This window comes from Mastigoproctus giganteus, chromosome 14 (assembly GCF_048544385.1).
Source record: "Mastigoproctus giganteus isolate SK-2022 chromosome 14, ASM4854438v1, whole genome shotgun sequence".
In the NCBI taxonomy this organism is placed as follows: Eukaryota; Metazoa; Arthropoda; class Arachnida; order Uropygi; family Thelyphonidae; genus Mastigoproctus; species Mastigoproctus giganteus.
Window position 1 is genome coordinate 82961492 of NC_143588.1, and position 22684 is coordinate 82984175.

A 22684-nucleotide genomic window follows, 5' to 3' on the forward strand; every position below is an offset into this window, starting at 1 on the left:
GTGATTTGTGCCACTGTCACTCTCCATTTTGCTGAAACAATGCGAGACAGACGTAAACGGCCACATTCATCCACCTCTTTCTCCACCCACAGCACTATCCATGATGAGATGTTATTCTGGAAATGGCATATTCCCGATACACTCTTGATACTGTCAAAAAAAGGATAGTGCAATTTTGTACCACTTCTGCGATAGTGACCCATCCATCGGGCACCCACTATCATCCCTCTTTCAGAGTTGGCTAACTCATGACGTTTATCTATACTGACATCAAATTACTGTTTAAGTGAATGCAGTGTATTTATATACCTGCCAAGTGGTGGGTTTGTCCACTAGCAAGAGGGGTGACAGCATAGCGTTGCCCAGGATCCATGTATCCCATGAATTCTCTCCTTTCAGTGTATTTCAGATATCCTTTCTCTCTTGATAAATTCTTTTCATTGAATGTTTAGTGATGTCATTTCTAAAGATAATTATTTCTGTTTTCTCTAAAACTTATTTCTTTTAACAAAAAGCCACATTAAAAAGTAAAAATCAGAAATATGAAATTACTGTTAACATCAAATAAAAATAAACTTTTATGCATGTGCAATTAAGAAGTGAACAATTCAAATCATTTTAAGTTATAAAAATAAAATGGTTTTCTTATTCAAGGTTTTGATATTTTTAACTAATTCAATTCTGGAACTGTTTTTTTATTATTATTTATTTTTATTGTATAAAGGTCATTCTGTATTATCATATGGATCACAGATATAAACTGAGTTCCAAAATGTTTCAGATAATCTGGAACAGAAAATAAAATATTATTCATATATGTCCCTTACTTTTGAATGTGTTTGAATTAAGGTGCAATAAAAAAATTTTCCAGACTGTATTAAAATAAGAAAATATTGTGACTTGCTGACTATCCCATGTTGCTACCTTCTAGATTTGAAGTGTAACAATTCTGCTAGTGTTGGAAACGTTTCTGCAATTCCTGTTACATGGTTACCCCCTTCATTACATCTTTCAGTTTTTCTTGGATCTCCTAAACATTGTGAAATTTCCAGTTATACTCTTTATAGTTACTGTGCCTATAACAGTTCATGTCTTTATTGTATCTGTTTTGTTGCAGATGATACCAGCACAACAGTAACACTGGGCTGTATGCATAATATAGTAGCATACAATCTCTTTTCTTCTTGCATTGTGAATAATACTAAATGTTATATCTGCTTGGTGTATGTGAATTTCTCCATATCACATTTGTTATCCTAGGATCAGAGCTAGTCCTCATCAGTAATTACAGGTAAAAAAAAGAAGAAATTGTAGAGATCTCAGAAATGTGGAGGATGGGTGACCCCAGCTGATATGATACTCACTTTATTTGCCTGAACCTTCAAATAATCTCTCCAAACCTTTAAATTTATTTAAACTATCCACTTCCACAATGCTAGGTGAAGTTTATTCCAATAATTGATTACTTTCTGTCTGAATGCAAATTATAGCACATATATTCTGTAGCCATCCTTTTTCAATTTAAATTCATGTCCCCTTGTGTGTGTTATCTGAGAAAGTGTAACGATGCCCATCAGCATTTAGTTAAATCTTTATCTTAACTAAACCCTCAATTAGCTCACCATGCAGATGCCTAGTTTCCAGAGATTATCAGTCTTTACTGATAACAGTAAATAATTAAAATAAATTCATCCTCTAAAGAGTTAAAATATAGCAAATGTTTATAAACATTATAAATGTTGGTAGCAAAATTTTACATTCCTTGCTGAAAAATGTGCTAAATTGCATAAAATAACCACAACACATGTAAAGAGCAAATTAAAGTGTGTGCTAATAATGCAACCCAAACATTACTGAAATAGCAAACTTCAGTAAACATACCAATATTGTATAGTGGTCTAATTTGACATCACTTGGGTGCTGCTTGACACTTGTCAGTTGGTGAACATGTTAACCAGCCCTTCACAGTCCTCAAATATTACTGAAATAAGTGAGGTTATTTTACAAGCTTTATCTAGCATCTGTGCAATAAATTCAAAGACTTGATTAGTATGCAATGGAAATAGCAGCCCATCCTCTCCTTAGTACTGCATGCCAGCAAACTTGAATAAGGTGTTAATGTGTAGGATGCAAGCTGTTGCTGTAGCCATTCTCCTGATAAGCCTCTGTTGGAAGAGGCACAGAAAGAATTGAATAAATATTTTAAAGCAGGGGAGGTGTCCTGGGAAGTGCTCCAGAATATCAGAATGAAGACTTGATCTTTTAATTTCTGGTGTCATCAGACTATCACTTCAGTGCTACAAGATTCATTCATTTATTAACTGAAGATGTGTGCCCCACAAGAAGATATCAAAACTGTCAAAATAAATTAACTCTGACTTCTATTGCTTCCACATCAGCAGCTATTTGAATAGTCAAACTGAGATGAAGTGACTGCTGGAAGCAGCAAAAGACATTGTAAGCAAATAATATACTTTCTTCTTGATTGTTTTATTTATGGTGCTTAAGAAATGCTGATTCACTAATTATGAAGTCATTATAAATTATCTCATTCAATCAAATCATAATAATATTTGAAAAATAATTTTGGCTGGTTTTGATACCTTCCGGATCACTGTGTGAGGGTATAAAACTCAAGTACATTTTAAAGAAAATTTCGCCATATATGAATTACCAAAAAGCATTTTTTCTCTACATAGCCAAAAGCAAAGCTTCAACTAAAAGCATAGTTTGCTTTTAGTTGAGGTTTTCTCTAACTCGAGTGTGATGATGATATATTAATAATGCTCATTATAGTAGATTTTTTGTACATGGGTATACTTGTAATATTGGACTTTCTCCGTATGTTAATAGCATCAATCTTCAGGTTAAAACAGTTGGATATGCTTGCCGATGTTTTTGATGCTGATGTTCACTATGCAATTCTTGTGTTGAAACTTTTTATACTTAGGAATTCTTTATTTTCTGAATTGGCAGTTTCTTTCTGGTAATTCATTGATATTCTCTGAGTGTGTACCTCTCTTCTTTGGGTTGCACACTGAGGTCCATGAAGGATCTGATTTTGGGTTATTGCTGTTATTTTTATGAATTACAAAGATATATATATATATATAAAACATAGAAATAAATGATAAAGGACATAGTAAGATGGGAAAGTTATTAACAACAACGTGCCATGCCTAATGGAAGATATGAGAAGAAAAGAATGTTAAGATCCTAATGAATTAAGTGGAAAAAGTGGCTGAATTGATAAGCCAAATCATATTTACAAAAGCTAGAAAAAAGTGGTAATTAATGCATATTAAAAAGTAATTAATGCATATTAAAAAGTAGTAATAAATAGAAATGAAAATAATGAAAATAAAAATTGGTACATAGATCAGGTATTTCATCAGGGGACTACACCCGATCATGTACCAAAATACTGCGTTTCTATACAAACCCATGCCGATGGAGGTAGCAATAAATTAAAAAAATTAAAAATTAAAAATTAAAATTTTTTTGAAACCTTCATAGACATGAGTGAGGTAGCCCCTTAGGGGCTACCTCACTTAGGGGCAATTTCTTTCATTCATCCTGGTCATTGCATATAGATACTATAATCTACAAAGATTATAATTTGATAGTTTTTCAAGAGCTTTTCTAAAGTACAAAAGGAATGATAAGGTAATAATTCTGCACAACCTGTGCATAAGCTGAAAATATAACTTCAGTTGTAAATTCAAACTTAGTATGAAGTAAAAATTAAACTAATTTTGACCATGATTACTGCACAACCATAGCATGAATGGGGAAGCTATTCTGCTTTCCTTAGTCATCTCCCACTTCACCTTCCCTCCAATATTGAGTGACCAGTCCAAATATGGGGCATGCCTTTTGGTTGTACAATTTGTGTTCACGGGGTGATTTGCATACTGCATGGGCAGAAAAACCCAGAATAACACATGAAGAAAATCTATTCATCTCCTCCCTCCTGAGATTAGGCAGGAGGTGAAAAAGATTAGGAGGCCTAAGGAAGGAAGACAACATATCCTGCTGATTAAGCTTCAATGATGGATATAAGATATTGGATGAAAATTGTATAGTATTCACATCAGTTTAAGACTAATATGGCATATAATTTACTTTCTGAAATTACTTTATAATTTACATTTTTTAAATTTACAATTTACTTTATATTACACATCATAAAATTTGTTTTATTAGTATTTGAGTACCTTTTTACATTTTCAGGTGTTGCTCCAACTATTGTTACAGATGCAGCACTGGAACGAAGTGAAGTCACATAAGGAATACTTTCCATCATTTTTCACATGTATATATCCATGGATAAGCTTCTGAATGCAAGGATACATGAGAAAAAAACAGTATACTGGTCCTTATGGAGCACTCTGTATGTCAGAAGTTAGTTCAAATGTATATTTTCTTTTTTACATATATTTTTTAAATTTAGGAAAAAGATTATTTCACATTTTTGTTGACAAAGGGTGATTTATTGGAAAGCTTGTAAAGAAATTTCTAACATTGTAAAAAAAAAAAAAAGAATTATGGTTTAAATTTAAACTAAAAGATTTGCTGGCAGAAAACCAATTTCTAGTATCTGCTGCAGGCATATTACTTAATTTTAATGAAAATAATGTTATTGCTTCTCAAAAAGATGGAAAAATTAATGAAGGAATACTGCAGGCTTATTTTTAGTGCTATGATCAACAGAATAAAAATTTTGTTTACAAATTAATGTTTGTTTATTACTATTTATTGTGTTTCCAGTGTTTCCCAATTAAATTTAGTCATGGAACCCTTTTATATTTTGTACAACATAACGGAACCCCTTAAATATTTTTAGCGTAGCGCATAAAAATATATATATAACTGCGCTGCAGGCAAAAATTTTTCTTGGTTCAACGTCAAATACCTTTAAATTCTTTGTTTATTATTATTAGTATAAAAAAAATACAAAAAAGTCCCACCATTCAAAATACAGATACGTAACCAATCACAGCCGTTTGGCTGTCATTTCCTACTGTTTAAGTAGGTAGGTGCGGTAGTATACAATCAGTGTAATGTGTAGGTTCTGGATTACAATTACAAAGGCAGTTTAGTTTTGCAGTAAAAGCCACCTGACCCAAATATTGTCTCGTCCGCCAGATATAAACGTACCTACAATATTTTTAACTTTTAATGTGTAAAATTTTTTAAATTTATTTTTTCATGGAACCCTTAATCTTACCTCATGGAATCCCATTTGGGAAACACTGGTTTAATCTCATTGTACTAAGTTATCCATTTATCTTGCAACTCATTGATCAGCAGTGTGTACCAAGGTAACTGGCAACAGAGCACAAGATGTCATCAGATGTGGAGCGAGATATTTTTAGACAACTGACAAAAAGCAGTCTCGTTGTGACAGAAGTGGTATTTAAGAAGAAATACAGCATTTATTAGTGTGATGCATGAAAAAATTGTATTTTTCCCTTAAGAAGATTGTTTTTTCACCTGGATTTTTTTTTTTTTTTTTTTTTTTTTTTATCCTTTACATTCCTTCAAGATTAAGCCTCCTACAGACAACCCACATACAAGGTGCAAGCCAAAAGTTCCTGTTCTTGTGATTACTAGTGCAAAAGGTGCGCAGTACAGTTTTCTGCTGCTGAGTACTACTGTATTGCTTCATTGTGGTTAGTCTGGTTGAAAACTTTGGTTGAATATTAATTGTTTTTAGATCATCCATCATTCAGCCAGGCTGAAGAAAGTGTGGAAAAAGTGCATCAAGTCATTCACAGACTGACAACTTACCATTAACACTATGGCTGGGATGTTATCCCTGCATTATAGAATGTGTTTGCACAATTTGAACATGTGGTGGATTACATGAAGGGACAACATCAACCTGTGACTAAGCTTACCTTTTTCTTATTTAAACCTGTCCAAGAACTTTTGGCTTGCACTATACACTTTAGGTGAACTGCAGAAAAACACTGAGAAATGCATTTGCACCACTGATAAACATTTTTCATTGAGTTGCATCAAACACACAAAAAAGAATGAATGCATGTCTGTATAAGTAAGATAGACACCTCCAACACATTCTGTAATAGCTTTAATTAAATTCTCCATTTGTTTTTAATAGAATTGTGTTGTTGTCTTGCAAACTAGGTTGCATTTTAATTGGATTATCATGTATAATGAGAGTATATTGAATATAAACGTTTTCACAGTAAAAATGTTGAGACATGGAGACCCAAAAATTTGGACATAGAGCAAATGAGCAACCTCGGTATTCCTGACACTAAAAAAAGTATGGACAAACACATTTACCACAGATATTTGAATTGCCTTGTCATGCAAAACACTTTTTTAGTATTAATATTATTGGCAAAATGATGCAAGGAAGCAGGCTTCTACAGTGTTCATTAAAAAAAAATAATAAATAAAAGCATACTAAATGTAGCCATACTAAATGTTAAATTTCCTACTTTTAAAAGATAAGGTGGGGGTTTATTCCAACAGTCAGTTACTTTTGCACTGAAGGCAAATACTTTCATACTATTTACCATTGCAGTTACCTTTTTAAATTTATATTCCATATTGAATATCACTTGAAAAAGAGTAAATATGCCCTTAGCATTTTGTTTACTGAACCTTTTAAAAGCTTTAAATACCTGATACATTATTAGTAATGGCCGCATGGTGCAGCATAAGCCTATGGCTTATGCTGCACCAGCCAGAAAAAAAAAAAAAAAAAAAAAAAACGAATAAAACAATGATAAAAAAATAATAAATAAATAATAATAATTAATAAAAGAAAAGGAAATTAAACCTATCATCCTATGCGCTTCCCTGACCCAAAGGTACTATCCAAATGACCTTTGAATTTCCCCAAACTGTCAACCTCTACCATCCATGTAGGCAACTTATTCCAGTAGTTTGCTGGCTAAAATAAAACTTTCTGCAGTCCAATCTAAACATTTCCCCCTGTAACTTGAATTTATGTCCCCTAGTTCTAACATCATTTATAATCTTGAAAATTTCGTCCTCATTCATTTTACTGATGCCTCTCAGAGCCTTATCTGAAATTCTTTATATTAAAATATCCCAAAACAGATTGGATCAATGAATAAATAAATGTACGCAATTTAACAGACTATCCACAGATAGCTTGGACTCCAACTAAACAATGCCAAATCAGTCCATATGTCAGTTAAGGAAGGACATACAAATTGTCGTTCCTTAAAAAATCAATTTTTTTATAAGGACAAAAATTGTCCTAAAAAAATCACAATCAGTCCATATATAAGACTTTGGTGGAATTCTGAACTCAAAATGAGTTTCCAGCTGAAGCAACAGCTCCATCACACATGGAAACAGTCGCAAAATATCAATGATCGCATCGTTTATTCAAGGGCATGGGCTCAACTTAATCGCCTGAAATCTGAGGCAATCAAATTATACGTTAACCGTGATCTGGCTAAAGGAAAAATTCCATACAAGAAAGTGAACCTTCATTTTCCTTTGCAACTTGATCCTGAATTGTGGTGCTTGATTTCGTCAGAAGATTTAACCGTAATCCTATTCCAAACTCAGATCTGGCTCTACTAACAGAGCCCACCCAACAAGAAGTGTTGAACACCATTCAGATCACTTATTAAGACTAACTTATTCAAGGTAGTGCAATACATGGTAACTCGTGAAGGTAGTTACAATATGAAATACAATTAAATCAATGCCATTCACAGTACTACTGTAGTTTGCTATTACGAACAAAGAATTGTGTATTCATACAAATTATATATATCATTATGCTGGGACATGTCATTTCTGTGATGTCCCATCATAATGACATGTCTATTATCTGTGTATTGGTAATGACAAATAGTGCTTCTAGTATAGGTATGCAAAATGTATCTGTTTATGATATGTATTTTACTTTTACTAACTGAGAACGTTGATTGCATATTGGAAACAAACCAATAAAAGATAGCTATCTAGTCTTCATTTGTTGTGAAATGCACATATTTTCATATATGTACACATTTATTAAATAGTTTGTTGGGAGCATTATTAAAAAATTAATATTTTAATACTTTCAGGGCTTTAGTTCTTGGTGTAAGAACTGTAGGAGATGGTGACTGATAAATGTTATCACAATGTCCTCCCCCATTACTACTGCTGACAAGAATTCATGGTAAGATAAAAAAGATAATTTTATCAATGGTTGTAATGTGTGATGCATTTCACTTTCTAACATCAAAAGCTATTTGATTTTGATTTTTTAAATAAGCAGTCCCTTTGATAATGACATCACTCTATAACTAAAAGAACACATCTTCACTGCTAACACAACACCTGTTCTAAATGTTCTTTGACAGTGTGGAAAAGGCCTGATTCAAATCTCATCTGAACAAGAGGAATGTTTATATAATTTTTTTTTTTTTTGTGCCATCCCTACATTAATCTGTCTAGGGTGTGGATTGCATGGTTCCCTCACCTCTTGAAAACTGCTTCTCATTCCGCAAAACATGCAAACTAACCATAGAATATATGCAATTTAATGGCACTATATAACAATGCTTCTTAGCCTTACTTGTTTTGATACTAATTATAAAAACCCAACATAGACCCCCAGATTCATGCCAGTTGCAGACTTTGAATCTATGATCTTTTGTTTACAGAGTGGTGACAATTTGAACTATACTACTACAAGTAATAAAAGTAATTCACTAATTTTTGTATTATGCTTATGTAGCTGTAAAGAGCATCAGCGATGCTCCAGAAATAAAGTACAGTCATAGCATACAGTAAATGTTTGAGGGGAAGCATTTTACAAGCAGTTGTTGAAGGGACATGAGTACTTGTTCGAACAGTGAAAAGAGCATTCTCACTTAACATCAAACTAAAATGGCAGTGACACAGGAGAGTTAGACAAATATAGAAGTGAGAAATTATTCATTTTTTGCATGCAAAGGGCAACACACCAACACAAATTCATTAGGAGCTTATTGCCATGTATGGGAAACATAGGCAAGAAACAAGTTTCTGTGTAGTGTAGTGCAGTACATTCCAGTCTGGTCTTGATCTGAACCATTTTTGGGAAAACCTTCCCTTGCACACTGTGATACAGGAAGATGTCATTACAGTAGTTACTAAAAACAGTTGCAGAGCATCACAAAACCATGCTATTGGACTCTCTTCAGAGAATCTTCTTCAATATAAGACAATCAACACAGCATTCTTGAATAAAATCATTGCTGGTGATGATTTTATTCAAGAATGATGAGACCTGAAAACCGTCATGTTGCACCAGAGTCAAAAGGAACATAATTACAGTCGGTCCTCGTATAACACGTGTTTACATTACACGAATTCGATCATACACGATTTATAAATAGGGGAACGATATCTTATATAACACGAACCGAATTCGCTTATGCACGATTCGCCTTTGTGTTTACAAGAAATGGCAGTCGAACGCGGAATCACCCCAACCGAACGCAACACGATAGGAATGAAGAAGATTCTGAAAATGTATTTGTGTTTTATATCAGTGAAGGGGAAACACATTTCACCATAATAACGTAAAAACCAACACAATTCCAGCTATCGGTATGCAATTAGATGGAGTTTACTACCAGTTTATAACAGATTCCACTAGCAGAAACGAAACTGGAAATTGTTTTTATTGTTTTATGGTAGTAACCCCGAGAAATGTGCTTTAGTAAAATGTGGGGTGTTAATAGTGTATCTCGGCCTTTACGGTGTTGTTTATTCAGTTGCTACCCGCGCGCAGCTTTGTTTATGTGTATCAAGCGTGCCTCCTCATTTTGTAATTGTGCTTTATTCCCTAAAAATGAGTAAAATACTTAAAAGGTGTGAAAAGGAAGCGTTCTGGCGAAGACACTGCAGATTCAGAGAGAAAACAAAAGCAATATCAATAAACAGAGGCGGACTTAGTCAAAAATTCTTACCCAGGAAAATTTATAGTGGCCTCATACTACGTAAGGCTTATGGCCAGTCCGCCTCTGTCGATAGAGAAAAAAATATGAAATTGTGAAACGCTTTGAGCGAAATGAAAGACCATGCGATATTGCACATGCTACAGACCTAAATGAGGCAACGCCGAGAATTGCAAAGAATGCGGAGAAAATAAAAACAACTTTCATAGCAGGAACAACTCAAAGTGTAATTAAAATCCATTGGATTAAGACACAAGAATTGGAAGAGATGGAACGCCTGTCATCTGTTTGGATAGAAAATCAAACAAAAAACAAGTTTGCTTACGACAGAAGCAAAAGCATTAGCAATATTTTATTACGTAATAGTCGTAATAAAATACGTAAGGTTTTATTACGACTTACATATTATAATTTATACTTACGTGTTATAAAATACGTAAGTATTTTATTACGACTATTTTATTTAATACTAAAAATACTTTATTTTAATATATTATATTTTTTATTACGTATTTTAATTGTTATAAAATACGTAAGTATTTTATAACGATTAAAATTACCCGATTATTTATTGTTTGGTAATGTTTTGGTTCCAAATGTGTGTTCAATCTTGGGTGGTCGGCACCTAACCCCACTTTTCCCATAGGGCCTGTTGTTTATATTGCACGATTTTGCATTGTACGAGGGTTTCTAGGAACACAACTATCGTGCTATACAAGGACAGACTGTATATGGAAGTACACCAATTACTCACTGACAAAAAAAAATTTAAAGAAAAAAAAGGCAATAGTCCTCTGAGTTGTACAAGGAGATCCTGTTGGTGGACTTTCTCTCAAGAGTTCAGACACTGAATAAACTGAGGACAGCTATTCATTAAAACATTAGGAGAGATGCGAGATGGTGGTGCAATCTACCCCACAACAGTGCTACCCAACATGCAACCTTTTAGTCCACACAGTGGTTCTAGCTGTAAGGGTGGGTGGCATTGCAGCATCTTGCACACAGTTCCAACTTGGTACCCTTAGAATTTTATTTGGACTCCTCAAACAGCATTTATGGAGTGTGCAGTTTATAAATAATGATGCTATTGTAACAGTGATGAGCTGGTTATAGATACTTGTTTAGGATTTCTCTTGTGAAGGACTTTGTACTTGTTTTCTGCTGATATAAGTGCATAAACAGGGGTGATGATTTATTACATAGAAAAGTGATACAGGTACAAGAGAAATGGGTGGTTATAAAAACTCTTAAATACTTAAGAACTTATAATTATGTAAACTTAAAGTGCAGAAAAAAAATAAAATTTTTGAAGAAGGCATCTTTAAGGTGATCTACATCTCATTGCAGACACTCCTCCAATCATAAGCACATATTGTCGATTATATGGCATGGTACGTACTTCCACTGAGATTCTGATTATTTCTTGAATTCTGAGTGGGCAATCATTGTAGATCTTGCATTTCAGATAACCCTGCAAAAAAAAAAAAAAAAAAAAAAAAAAGTAATCAAATCAGGCAATCTTGCATGTCCAGGAATGACATGATTGGGAAACAGCAGCTTTACAGTATTCATTAGTATTGTAGTGATGTCCTGCTGATAAATGTCATCATTAGCTTGAGGAAATCAGATTAATTCTTGTCAGAAATGTCTCAGTCATTAGCAACGTGTACAGAAATATCACCTTTTGTATCCTTAAAAGATGATAGCTGCTCTAAATCATCATAATGAGCAGATGTCACTGTTCGTACATTTTCATTGTCTTGCTTGAAGAAGTAAGCACCAGTAATACCAAAAGACAATGTCATGCACACTATAACCGTGGCACTGCATAAAGGTTTCTGGTGCAGTAGATGGGCGGGGGGGGGGGGGTATCCAACCAGTACTAAAAATATTTTGCTTATTAACAAATCCAGAAAGATGAAAATGTGCTTCCTCAATCATAAACAGATTGTGAATAAAGTTTGAATTCTTGTCCAGAAGAGTCAGGAGTGGATAACAAAAAAAATTTGAGTGTTTAACATTATCATGATCTTAAAGTGCATGCATTGCCTGGATGGAAATTTCAAGTCTCTTTGCAAAATATGCCTAAGCCATAAACTGCTATTTGAAATGTTTAACAAAACTGCATGGTAATGTGCAAAATGCCTTGGACTCTCTTTGATGGTAGTGAGTTAATAGCAGCAATGTTTTCTGATATACATACACTCCTTTCTTTACTTTGAGGTTTTTTTTAGTGCAAAACTGTTTACTTGAAGTTCTTAATCCAGGTCTTAATGCCATAAACAGGTGGTATGGAATTATTACAGTTGATGTGAAAATTGTAGTGAAATAAGTATTGAGTGGCCACAATATAATTTTCATAATATGTCTTAACGATGAATGCATGTAGCATATCAGTCCACGTTTCCATGGTTACTGAGTACTGTGATGCTAACAACATCACAACACATTTAGCTGAATTATCCCTACTCAAGTTTTTATAATTTCCTGTTTCTCTGCCACTCACTTTATGGTGTAGGCAAGCATTTTTATCTTTATGGTAATAAATGCTGTGCTTGGTGTTCTTTTGTTCCTTACTTTCAGAGCATCCCTTGAATTATAACTAAAATTAGCATGAAATTTAAAATGGGTTCCGAGAAGAGCAAGATTGGTCTGGGGCACAAAAGGGTACACATGTCAAGAATGATTTCAGTTCTACAAATTCCAGCTTCTGGAAACTATGCACCTGAGAGGGAGACCTGGTTGAGGTGTTTAAGGCTTTAAATGGATTGGGTAAACTAAATGCTGGTGGCATGCTTACTCTTGCTCTCAGACAATAGACATAAGGGGCATAAATTTAATTTGAGAAAAGATGATTACAGGATAGATGTGCAAAAATTTCCTTTCAGCCAGAGAGTGAGTAATTGCAGAACAAACTTTCATCAAGTGTTGTGGGAAATTCATTCATGCATTAAAAATCTGCAGATAAAAGAACCACTAGGTGGCAGTGATCACAGTGTATTTATTTGAGATTTACTTAAAGTTTAACTATAATCAAGAGTAAAGGGAAGGGTTTTTGCTTTCATAAAGGTGACTACAGTAGTTTCAGACAGTTTTTAAAAATTTTATACAATGGAACCAACTGATGTTACCATCATCAAATTCTAAACGGGAAGCATTCAAGGAATTAATCATAAGCTACTAGGCTTTTCATAACAACCAAAAAATACTCTACAAGGTATAGGCCTAAATGGATGTCAGATGAACTGATAAGACTCATGGCAGAGAATAAAAATGCATGGGATGCATATAAGTTATCAGTTGACACAAAGCATATTGTAGATATAAATCTACCATATGCTAGATGGAATGCCAGAAGTTTATCAAATTCCAGCAGAGCTAAATGATTTCGTAATAACTAAGAGGAAAGTAAAGAGAATTTGTTTAAGTTAAACATAAGAAAGGCACCTGGGGTGGATGCAATCTATCCAATTATATTAAGGGAGGCAGCAGCGGAAGTAAGCAAGCCCTTAGCAATAATTACGAGAACATCCTTGGATTCACGGGTGGACCCTGTGGACTGGAGATATGCGAATATATCCCCAATTCACAAAAGGTGACACGAGTAATTACAGACCTGTTTAACTTCTGTTCCTGGGAAAATAATGGAGTCTCTGGTAAAAGAAGTAATGCAGAATCATTTAGATAAGGTTGCAATTATACCTCAGACACAGCATGGGTTTGTTAAATGGAAATCTTGTCTGATTTTTGATGCCCAGAACCTAACCCTGTGATTTCCGATTGACTCCATTATATAAAGGGTTCCATTTGCGCCTGTCCCTCCAGGAACCTAACTCCAACATAAATTGAGGGCTACCTGTATATGATATCAAAAATATTTTTTGCATCTTTGTGACTACATTGCAGTATCCAATAAAATTGGATACTGCAATGTAGTATCCAGTTTGTCTGACCAATTTGATTGGATACTGCAATATAGTCACAAAGATGCAAAAAATATTTTTGATATCAGATACAGGTAGCCCTCAATTTACGTTGGGGTTAGGTTCCTGGGGGGGATATGCGCAAATGGAACCCTTTATATAATGGAGTCAATCGAAAATCACAGGGTTAGGTTCTGGGCATCAAAAATTTTACCTACCACTTTGCATCAATTTTGTTTTAATTTATTAGCATTCTTCATATGCTGGCGTGCAAAACTTAAGGACAAATACTATTTCTAAAGGTTACAACCAAAAAATCTTTACTTAAGGTACACTTTACTGATGAGAGTAGATTCAGTCTCAGCAGCAATTCTGGACGCCAGCTAATCTGGCGAGAGGTTGGCCACAGACATCACTGAAAGGGATCGATGTGGCGGTCGAGGTGTTCTTGTCTGGGGAGAAGTTATTTTGAATGGACGTACACAACTCCAGATACTGGAGGGCGGTACTGTAATCTGTGGTACTGCACGCTACTGTACTGAGGTAATCCTTCCCTGTGCATCTGTTCAGAGATGCCATTGCCCTAGTTTGTGTTTATGGATGATAACGCCACACCCCATCGCACTGCAGCTTTTGATATGCTTTTGGAAAGTGAGGACATTGTTCGTATGGATTGGCCTGCCCATTCCACCGAAATGGGCAGGCCAATTTTCACCAGCTGAAGATGGCACTGACAGAGGAATGGATGATGTTACCACAAGAACTTATCAACAACATTGTTCTGAGTATGGACAAGCTGTGCAAAACCTGCATCGACATTAGGGGTGGCCATATCTCCTACTGAGGACCACCTCTTCCCTTTGTTCCATCTTTGGCAGTGATGCATCTGTATCATGGCAGCCAGTGCTATGTTGCCATTTTTGAATAAAGTCCCTCTGTACCGTTTTGTTTTCATTATTGTATCGGTGTTTTCTTCATTTCTGTACCTCACGAGGTTCCTTTGGTATGCTTTTCCCATATCCAGGTCACTCTTATGAGAAGCTACAGGTGAAAACCTGACTGGTCCTTAAATTTTGCACACCAGTGTAGTTGTACTGATACTTTATGGAGGCATATTCACACACATTAGGGTGGCTTTCACCAGATTCCATCCTCCGAATATTGCACTAGGATTCGGTAACCTTCTTTTACCAGACATGGCATCACTTTATTCTATTAAATTAAAAACTTTATAGCACGATTGGCAAAAACTGCATATGGATATTACTATTATTATTTAATTTATTAATAGCACAATTAATAAAAAAAATGTTAGCGTAATAAATTTCCAGTACATGTAAATAGTGTAAACAACCAGCTGAATGCTTCACTGCATGGACCTTTGCTACCCACATCCGTGAGTGGTTACTCTGAGGGCGGGAATCTTTCTCGTTTCTGATACAGATGTGCTGATTGACTCAAATTGTTCTAAATCACATGAACAGTACATGGTACATAGCACAGTATGATGCCAATAAATTTTGTCTGATGATTTTAAACTTTCAATTTATAAAAAAAATTGCAAAAATAAATAAATAAAAATAAAAATGGCATTGTGGTTAGTGATCAGCGCTATTGTGAATTGGCACAGATTGAACCAGTGCAAAATGAGGGCTACCTATACTTGGATTTCAGAAAAGCTTTTGATACTGTTGAACATAAAAGACTGCTGTGGCATTAAGGGCAAGTTGCTGCTGTGTATAAAGGGGTGATTGATTGGGAGAAGACAGTTGTAATCAATGGCTATTGCTCTTTATGAACTAATGTTATTTGTAGTGTCCATCGGGGTTCATTGTTGGGCTCCTGTACTGTTCGCATTATTTATTAATGATATTCACGAAGGCATATCAGCCTTAATATCTAATTTTGCAGATGATACAAAGGTTGGCAAGGTGGTTAATGACAGTAATGATGGTATGCTACTGCAACAGGATCTAGAAAAGTTAAGCAGATTGGCTGAGAAATAGCAATTGAGGTTTAACATTAACAAATGCAAAGTACTGCATATGGGTAGCAGTAACCCCAGAGTAATGTACCAAGTGAGTAGTACTAAACTCAGAGTAGTGGAAAATTAAAAGGATTTGGGAGGGGAGGTAATTGTGCAGTCAGATATGAAATTCTCTGAGCAGTGCAGATATGCAGCCAGGACAGCTCATGGGATTTTGTCGGTAATATACAGAAACTTTGCTAGCAGGGATAAGGAGGGATAGGATAGAATGCATCTGTAGTATTGTATACAGATCTGGAGGCATCACTTTAGGATGGATGTAGATCTGCTGGAATGGGTGCACGGAAGGGCAACCAGATTGGTAAAGGGAACAAAAGGGTGCTCTTACCTAGAAAGCTTTCAGTTCTGCAAATTGCAGCATCTGGAGGCTTAGGCACCTGTGAGGTGATCTGATTGAAGTGTGTAACTTTGAATGTTTTGAGAAAGCTGAATGCTGATGGTATTCTTTCTCTTGCTCAGACTACACATGAGGGGACACAAATTCAAGTAGGAAGGACACTTGCAGAATAGATATGTAGCAGTTGCTTTTAGCCAGTGGGTGGTTGATTGCTGGTACAAACTTCCATCTGTTGTGGAAGTTTATATTTTAAATAAAATTCAAGGAAGAACTAGACATACTAGAGGGGATGAATAGATGAAATGGGAGGTTTTGGGGTGTTTTTTTTTTTTTTTTTTTTTGCTGATGCTGTATAAACTTGCTTACTTGTATCATTTACCACTACTAATGCTAATTCTAAATTGGTAATTTGAATGAATTTAAGAAGAAATTAGACATTATTAGAAGAAATGGAAAGGTGATGTGGGAAGAGGTTCCCCCCTCCTTTTTTTTTTTTTGATGATGCTGTACAAACTGCAATAGTCATGCCACTTGGCTACAAAACTGCCTCTGCACAACAGTGAAACCTCTCTAAAGTAGATACCATTGATTCAGAAGAAAATGTCCACTATAGGGAGTGGACAAAGGGAGTTTCCCCTTTGCAGAGGTCAGTGCAGTTAGTTTCAGTAATTTGAAGAAATGAAATTCACTTAACTGGTTGTTTACACAGTTTTTCTTTTTGACTATTGTTGTATATATGTTTAAATTAATTAAGTATAATAAATAACACAATATTTAGTTAACACATTAAGATTTTAGTAAAAATAAATGTAAACTACTTTGTTTACAGTATTTTATTTTGGCTATTTCTTTTTTATTACAGATAATTATATAAGTCCATATTCATCATTTTTGCTCACAGAATTTTTTAAATTTAATAGCATATCTCCCCCTTCAATGAGTCACACTTTCCCTTTTTAAATTTTCTGCATATATCTCTACCACAAATTAAAGGAATTTAATTTCTTAAAATAACATGTAAATATTGTAATACTTTTTTAATTTGTAATACTATTTGAGAATTTTGACCAGTATTCCCTTGGAATACTGGTTAAATATGAACAGACTTTGTGTATTTCATTAACAGCATTTAATGACTTCATTATTTTAATAATGAAGTGATTAAATAACTTCAACAACCACCAGAACACTGCCTTGTGAAAATGGTAAGTGAAGCATAGGAAAATTGCTATCATCTCTAGTCAGAAAGCTGGACATCTCTGTTACTAAACCAGTTATGAAAATAATTTTAAGTATCATGTAGCATTTTTATCGAATATACAGTAATATTGAATGTACAGGGTGTCCACATATCTCCTTTACAAAACTAAAATGTTATTGTGTGAATATGGTACATGACACAATTGTGAAATTGCTTACAAGTGATAGAGGATATGACCAAGTTTTTCTTTACCAATTGGAAAATATACATTCTGTAGTAGATGGCAGTATAAATACAAACTGTGGTCATGGCTAAATTTATCAACAAAATTCTGTTATCTTGATTTTGGTCCTAGTTTTATTTGTAGTTGGAAACTGGGACCATAATTTTCTGGTCCCAGTTTCCCACTACAAATAAAAGTAATAATTCCTGCTCAATCATGAAAGAGAGAATGTCGATCGGTAGCTTCTGTATGAGATGTAACTTATATGGGTACAACCTCAGACAGCGATATAACATGTTACACTGCTGATTTAGCAACTGGCATCTCATATGGATTTCTTTGGGCTTTTTGTAAAACTTCCTTGAACCATCTTCACTTGCACCCTTACTGACTTTTGTTTGACTGCCACCTCTGCTAGGCTCAAACAGGTATCCCTTATGAAATTTCTATACTATTGCAGAACTGTGGGTCTACTTGATATCTTCTTTTTAAATCCTGTTTGGAATTTATGCATAACAGGTGGAAGACTGCATTTCAATAAAACTAAATATGCACTGCACCTTCTCGGTTTCGGTAAATTTAAATTGCACCGTGATTACAGCTTTGCAATTATGCTGCTGTCTACATATGCAGAGTGGACTTATCAGTTGGTGAATAAAAATTTGGAGATATCCCCTATCACCTGGAAGTGGTTTCAGATTTGTATCATGTACCCTATTCACATCATAATGTTTTAGTTTTGTTAAAGGAGGGGTGTGTTGCTACCCTGTATTTGTGGATGCAGGAAATTCTCATGAGCTACTGGTCAAAATTATCTATGCGGTCCATTGGTAGAGGGTTTTGTTTTTTTTTGTTTTTTTTTTTTTTTTTTATATATCACATAATGAATCCTGTATTCTGCAAACAGCATCTCTCAGTTAGGCAATTATTGCTTTGCTATCAGTCATATTTTCATGGCAAGGACTTTAAAATTGGATCATGCACAAGCTAAAGAACATTACATAATTAACAAAATAAATTAAAGAAATTGTGCTTACACGCATACACATAGATGGATATCTAAAGGAAGAATTTGGAGGTAAGCTCCCAAATAAAGCATAGTGAGAATAAACCAAGAGAGAAAGCTGTTCAATTCAAAATTGCTCTTTCACTAATTTGGAATATTAAAGTTTCAGTGAGAAATGAATCCTGAGGTTAATTAATCCTGTAATGGCACCAATTGCAAGAAAAGCATAAATTATTTCTATAAAACATGTTTATTCCCATCTGGAAAGTTTTCTAAAAAAATTGTAATTTAAGAATAAGCTGCCTATTTTTGCATTAGCAGAGGCATGTGATGCAAGAAAGCAAGTTTATACAGCATCAGCAAAAAAAAAAAAATAAATAAATAACCCCTTCCTATTTCACCCATCCAATTTGCTCCAAAAGCAAAGCTTGTCCGTCGTCTTCCTTGAATTTCTTCAAGCTATCAACTTCCACGACAGAACAGTTTGTTCCAGCAATCAACTACACACTAGCTAAACGCAAATTTCCACACATCTATTCTACAACTGTCTTTCCTCAATATGAGTTTATGCCCCCTCAGGTTTGTAATCAGAGCAAGAGGATGAATCTCATCAGCATTGAGCCAACCATTCAAGGCCTTATATACCTCAATCAGATCACCTCACAGGTGCCTAGTCTCCAGACCCTGCAATTTGCAGAACTTAAGCATTTCTTGATTAGAGCATCCCTTTGTTCCCCTCACCAGCCTTGTTGCCCTTCCCTGTACTCATTCTAACAACTCTACATCCTTCCTAAGATGAGGCCTCCAGATCTGCACACAGTACTCAAGGATTGGCCTGACCAATTCCTTATGCAAGGTGATAATCACTCCTTATCCCTGCTAGCAAAATTCATGTATATCATTGATAAGAATCCATGACCTGCTCTGGCAGCCTGTCTGCACTGCTCAGAAAACTTCATATCCGACTGCACAATTAGAATTGGTTGCATAATTTTATTTAAAGGCCACAAATTCTTTATGAACTGGAGCAGGTGAGAATGTTTTATCTTTATGTTTTGCATATCTTTTTTAACTTGTTCATAAGAAATAATAATTTAAGCAGTCAGGGATATTAAATTCCACTATTTTGAGGGAGAACTAAAGCCCTCCTGCCTTTGCACATTAAGGGATCCCAATACCTGGAAAAACATACTCATACAAATCTAATTTTTAGACCTCAATTATTCTGAATGAATAAGATTAATAAATCATGACTGCAATAGTCACCCTCAAGTTTATATATATATTAAATAAAGAGAAGGTTCAACAGATTTACACAAACATCTATAGGATGCAGAAATGATGTTGGTCCACCAGGAATTATTTGATTCATATTTCATTTTCGGTACAACATCCATAAAAACTGTTTATAACAAACAATACCATAGAGCTTCAGAAAAATTGCAAGTCATTTCTGCCAAACACATTTTATCTGGTATTTTACAGATTAATTATCAATCCATCCTGATTCTTGCATTCTTTAATTACACTCTCATAGTTACACTCGAGCATGAATTTGGACAGTGTATTCCTTCTTATAATGATATAGTATCAGTTTTCTTCCATTGTAAACCACTTTGTTAAATCAGTTTCTAAATTTTTTATGCTCTTTTCGGCTAGCTTGTATTTCTAATTAATGAATTTTTTTCAGTGCCATTCTTAACTAAATGTAGTGTTGTGTGTCAATTAGTAATGTAATGGAAGTATTTTATATAATTGCAGTAGACCTGTTCGAGATCGAAAGAGACAGGTTCATAATGAAGTTGAACGGCGACGTAAAGATAAAATGAATGCTTGGATACTTCGAATAGGGGATCTCTTACCAAATCATGATTCTGAGAAGCAGGTATCCATAAGAAATAAACTAACGTTTTCATAATTTTCTACATTACATTTCTGTATTTAAGAAATATTTTACTTGCTTTAAGAAGGTATCTCATATCTATCAAATGAATCTAAACATATTTTGTGAAGGGAGCAGTCTAATCAAAAATGAACCTACTCATGTGGATATCAGAAAAAATATTTTACTGTTATAATCTTTATTATGAACACAAAGAATTATGGATGGCATTTTTGGATATAAAGAAAGCATTTGATGCCGTAAAGAGAGAAAGTATGGGAGGTTTGAGAAACTTGGGGATAGAGGAACATCTTGTGGAGAGAATTGAGAATATGTGCACCAATACAGTGAGCAAAGTAAGAACAGTGATGGGGTTGACGGAGAGCTTCGAAATAACATCAGGTTTGAGGCAAGGAGGCATCCTGTTACCACTACTATTCATAGCTGTTATGAATGATGTGCAATGTACAGTGGTGGAACAACTTGGACAGGACCAGATGAAAGTCATGCTCTTTGCAGATGACCTCTGCATATGGGGAGAGAGCAGGGAACAAGTGCAATGGCAGGTTGATATATGGGCTAGTATGGCCAATGAATTTGGACTGGTTTTCAGTCAGGAGAAGAGTGAAGTAATGGTTCTAAAGAGCAGTGGTGAGCTTGATGGATGCATTACAATGGAAGGGAAAGAGCTAAAAATGGTTAACAACTTCAGGTATCTAGGAAGCACCATTACAAAGACTGGAGTGATAGACGAAGAAATAAGTAGAAGGATAGAAGTGGGTGGGAATTTCTATAGGCAGACAAGAGATCTGACATATGCATCTGAAACTTGGACTGTGAGGAAAAAGGAATTCAGGAATTCTGAAAGCAGAATTCAGGGGGCAGAAATGAGATTTGTGAGGAGTATAGCCGGAAAGACAAGACGCAACAAAATCAGGAATGATGTGATTAGGGAAAGAATTCAGGTTAAAAAACTCCAGAATAGGATTGAAAGGTCCCATTTGAAATGTTTTGGACATGTCAAGAGGATGAACAAGAGGCATTTGCCAAGAAAAATGTTTGATTTCCAATTAAGAGACAGAAGACCAAGGGGAAACCAAGAATGAGTTGGCAAGACATGATAAAGACTGATGTCATTAAGAGAGGAGGAAACTGGAGTGAAATCAACAACAGAAAGAAGTACACGGACAGGGCATGGTGTCGAGGCTTCATACGTCGACCTGTGGAATGACTGATGATGGTGATGGTGAATCTTTAACCATTTCAGCTTGAAGTTTGGTAAAATGAATATGTAAATTTTATTGCATCCAATAGAAATCATATGACATTTGACTTTAGCCTTCACAGCTGGACACAAACTTGCCACTCCATAGTGTGAGTATGAGTGGGTAAATTCAATAAATGAATTTGTCACCTAACTTTTTTTTCTCCTTAATATAATTATTTATCATGCTGGAAAAGACCCTGGTTGTGTATAATTAAATCTGTTGCATGTGTGCATGCCAATGGGTTGCTGTTTATAGAAGTGATTAGCCATAGATTTAATAAAGCACATATATTTCCACCTGTTACAATGGCATTTTCGGTCTCTTTGCTCTTGGCTGTTCTAAAGTGATGTCAGCCTAGTTGCTAGCTCACTCAAGCAATGCTGTCTGAGCAGCTATATAGCTATAATTTGCAAAAGCAGTTTGTGCTGAGTTATGAAGTTTACTGAATAAGTTAAAATAAGAGAAATAGGGCCGAACTTAGTTATAGTGAGCACGGAAATAACGAGATCACAGCTGTAATGAGCAAAAAGCCATAATGATTTTAATTTACATGTATTCCCATACAATCGCTCACTGTTATAACAAGTGTACTACATGGAAATACTGAACAAATTTTGGTAACTATGCAAACGTTCTTAATTGCACAGGTAGTTGATAAAACCCAATTCTTGGAATAGACAAAAATGAAAAGGGTGACTTAGCTTTATTGACCACCTGCATCGGATTAGCGGCTGGTTTATGACCTGGTCCTTCTGGGGACAGGGACTATACAATAGTGCATTGTTTCCGCTTGTCACATTACCCTATTTACAGATTGCCTTGTATTCACTAAACCATAAATTTATTT

The 22684-nt window shown here is 34.9% G+C and overlaps 1 protein-coding gene across 1 annotated transcript in view; it reads left to right on the top strand.

The window, feature by feature from the left end:
• Positions 1–4246: 4246 nt before the first annotated feature.
• LOC150075300 (uncharacterized) overlaps positions 4247–22684 on the top strand; it is a 53218-nt gene continuing 34780 nt past the window's right edge. Inside the window, exons 1-3 of the mRNA XM_090389090.1 lie at positions 4247–4404; positions 8088–8182; positions 20449–20572. Of these exons, the coding sequence (XP_090245216.1) occupies positions 8145–8182; positions 20449–20572 (162 nt within the window). The 5' untranslated portion in view covers positions 4247–4404; positions 8088–8144. The remainder of the gene's footprint in view (positions 4405–8087; positions 8183–20448; positions 20573–22684) is intronic.